The following is a 3509-nucleotide window of genomic DNA, read 5'->3' as shown; positions in this document are numbered from 1 at the left end:
GTATTTGTATTTATTTGACGAAATAAAATGTAAAATACAAACCCAAAAATAAGATGTAAAAATTTATAAATATGATTTACTATTTAATATTTTTTATTTTAAAAAAATGTTAATGTTGAATTATATTGTAGCGTAGTCTAAATTTATTTGTTTTATTATTATGATATTTTAATTGCGAGCATGAGAAGTTGTTGTAAAAAAAAATTATTGAATATATTTCATCAAAAGTTTGTAAAAAAAAATAAGTTGCCGTAGCATCGGGAGTCAATTTTAAATATATATAATAGATGATAGATTTTAATAATTTGAAGTAACTTTTTTAATAATTTTTCATATATTTGTATTTTATGATTATTTTTAATAAATTTATGTATTTCTGTCAAATAGAATATATATTTTTGACAATTCAAAATATTATGCCACATCATTCTAATATTACCACGTCAAAAAAAATTGATGTGGCACATCTAACAAACACTCTTCCTCTTTCTTATTGCAATTTATTTTTAGCACAAATTTTACTGCATTTATTTTATATAATATTTTGTGGAACTATTCATGTGCCATAACTTACAAATTACAATATAATCAATATCAATTATTTGACACTCATTGCTCCTCAATTATTATTGATAACGGTTATTTCTCCATAAATCTATTATCTATTATCTATTATTTATTTTAAAATCGACTCCTACAATTCAAAATATTGTGCCACCTGATTCAAATATTGCCACATCTAACAAACACTCTTACTCTTTCTTATTCCAATTTATTTTTAGCACAAACTTTATTACATTATTTTCATATAATATTTTGTGGAACTATTCATGTGTCATAAGTTACAAATTACAATATAATAAATATCAATTATTCGACACTCATTGGTCCTCATAATATTCATAAAAAAATAATAAAAAATAAAAATGTGTATAAATAATAATATATATATAAATAGGTTGGTCTATCACGTCTCATAGATTTTTTTTTGTAAGTCTGAGTCTGATCTATTTAAATTAATAGGCTTTTAAAAAAGACTGAATATAACCTTTTTATTAAACAAGTCAGGGCATAAATATGTCAGACCATAGGCCATGACCGTCATCAAAACAACCATCATCAATATTTACCTTTATGTAGCATAAAGATTTTTTGTTCTATTTAAGATAAATTTTTTTTACCCGATACCCCTTAATTATTCCTATACCCCCAAATCAGGAATAAAATGACGTTTTTACCCTCGTTTAAATAATAAAACTTCAAAAAATTTACCATTTTTTATTTCAAGTTTTCCCGAACTCAAAATTGAGTTTTTTTTCTAAACTTCCGGAGAACTTGAATACAAGTTTTCCGATACAAAGATATACTCCGGAAAACTTGTTTGAAGTTCTCCGTTACAGAAGCCTCTTCCGGAAAACATTTTTTTGAAGTTCTCCGGTATAGAAGCCTCTTCCGGAAATCATTTTTTGAAGTTCTCTGACACAAAACACTATTCTGGAATTTTTTTTTGAATTTCTCCGGTAGCGAGGCTTGTTCTAGGAAACTTGAGGCTTAATATTTCCGACAACGACGATGATTTATGGTGTATTAATTATTAATTGTGTTGTATTAATTATTAATTATTGCGGTGTATTCATTATTTATGATATATTATTTATAGTGTAATTATTATTTAATGGTGTATTAATTATTAATTATTTATGGTATATTATTATATAAAAATATTTATGGTGTATTATTTATGGTATATTATTATTTTTTAAAATTGTATGTACCGGAGTCTTTTTTAGAAAGTTTTCCAGAAATACCGGAAATCTATCCAATAATGTTTTTCGGTAAAAATTTTCTGTTCTGGAAAACTTGAGAACATTTTCAGAAAATAATGTGTGTACCGGAATTCTTCAAAAAAGTTTTCCGAAAGTCACCGTAAAACTTTTATCTGCCGAAAAGGATAAAATGATTAAAAAAAAACTAACTTTAAATTGATAAAATAGTAAAAAAAAATTATAAAAAAAGGTATAATTGGCATTTTCATAAAATTATGGGGGTATAGATATAGATATGGGCGGACAGGGTAAATTTTTCTTAAGATAATAGTCAAACTTTTTGAACGATTGTCTGAGAAAATTAATGCAATTTTATGTAGTGTTGAATTGATAGGTTAAATAATTTAATTTAATTGTTTGATTTCTTTGGATAAATTAATTTTATAATTTTATTTGGTACATATTTTTGTTTTTAGTAAATTTATCCTATGTATTCAATTATTACTATTATTTTAATATTACTATTATTATTACTATTATTATTAATAAATTTAGTGCACATTTTTGATTATTTACTTTCGTATTTAGATGATGTTAAATTAGTTCTAATAAGTATTATTTCATTTAAGACAAATATTTAATTGTTAATAATTTTTACCATAAAAATAGTAATTCCTAAAGAGTATTAATTCATAGAAATTATTGCCTTAGTCATTAACAGATATAATCTATGCATATTTAAGATAATAATTAATATTCAAAAGAAAATAAAAAATGAAGACTCTAATGAGATTTAATTTTTTAATAAATAAAAATAAAATAGACACTTATGTTTTACCATAAAATGGTAAACTATCTTGCCTATAAATTAAGGGATGCTTGTAGTGGTTGATCATCTTAAAACTTTATAAAAACCTAAAGTGTATAGTGTATACAAATAGTTAAATTAAGATGACGGGGAAGAAGATTATTGCTTTTTTAACGCTTGTAATGGTTTTAGGCTTGCAAGCTGTGACAACATTGGATGCACGTCAAATTGATGACATCAGTTGCTCTGAGGCTATTGTTTTATTGGTGCCATGTGTACCTTTTTTGACAGGATTAGGCCAACCAACACCATCTACTTCCTGTTGTGAAGGAGCACAAAATTTAAATCAAAAGGCGGACACCACTCAGGTTCGACGTGATGTTTGTGAATGTCTCAAAGGAGCTTCAATGAAATTTGGCGTTAACTCGGACAAAACAAAACAACTCCCACAACTTTGTAACATTAGTCTTTCTTTTACGTTGGATCCTAACATTGACTGCAACACGTAAGTTTGCCTTTCTCTTTTCTTGCTAAATAACATAAAATCATATACATTTTTTTAAAACAATTGTTAATATTTAATAATTTTTTTCTATATAGAAAGACTTAAAATGATGACTCTTTTTTTTATTACAAACCCATCTTATTGTTATTTTTATTTATCCACAGGATTCCATAATTCTACCATATGGGTCAAGCATACCACGAAGTAAGCTAGAAGTACAACAACAAAAACTTTATAGCAATAAGCAAAGTGAAAAGTTGTACCAACTCTTTAAAGTTGGATATTTTTTAGCTCTATATTTATGAAAATTTGAATCATATTTATTTGTTATCTATTTTCTGTTTTTAAATTTCTGAAGTGTAATAATATTATTTTTTTGGAATTCTATTATACAAAAAAATTACTAAAAAAACATAATTTTAATTTATAA

At 24.8% G+C, this 3509-nt stretch overlaps 1 protein-coding gene across 1 annotated transcript; it reads left to right on the top strand.

The window, feature by feature from the left end:
* Positions 1 to 2717: 2717 nt before the first annotated feature.
* On the top strand, positions 2718 to 3083 carry LOC113786145 (non-specific lipid-transfer protein A-like). Its single transcript, XM_027333251.2, has one exon. The coding sequence runs from the start codon at positions 2718 to 2720 to the stop codon at positions 3081 to 3083; it is 366 nt and encodes a 121-aa protein (XP_027189052.2).
* Positions 3084 to 3509: the final 426 nt, after the last annotated feature.

Source organism: Cicer arietinum, chromosome 3 (assembly GCF_000331145.2).
Source record: "Cicer arietinum cultivar CDC Frontier isolate Library 1 chromosome 3, Cicar.CDCFrontier_v2.0, whole genome shotgun sequence".
Lineage (NCBI taxonomy): Eukaryota > Viridiplantae > Streptophyta > Magnoliopsida > Fabales > Fabaceae > Cicer > Cicer arietinum.
The sequence above is the reverse complement of the archived record's forward strand: the minus strand, read 5'-3'. Positions and strand labels throughout refer to the sequence as shown.

Excerpts from the sequence above, each read along its gene's own strand:
- LOC113786145 (XM_027333251.2), top strand. The coding sequence starts at position 2,718 with ATGACGGGGAAGAAGATTATTGCTTTTTTAACGCTTGTAATGGTTTTA.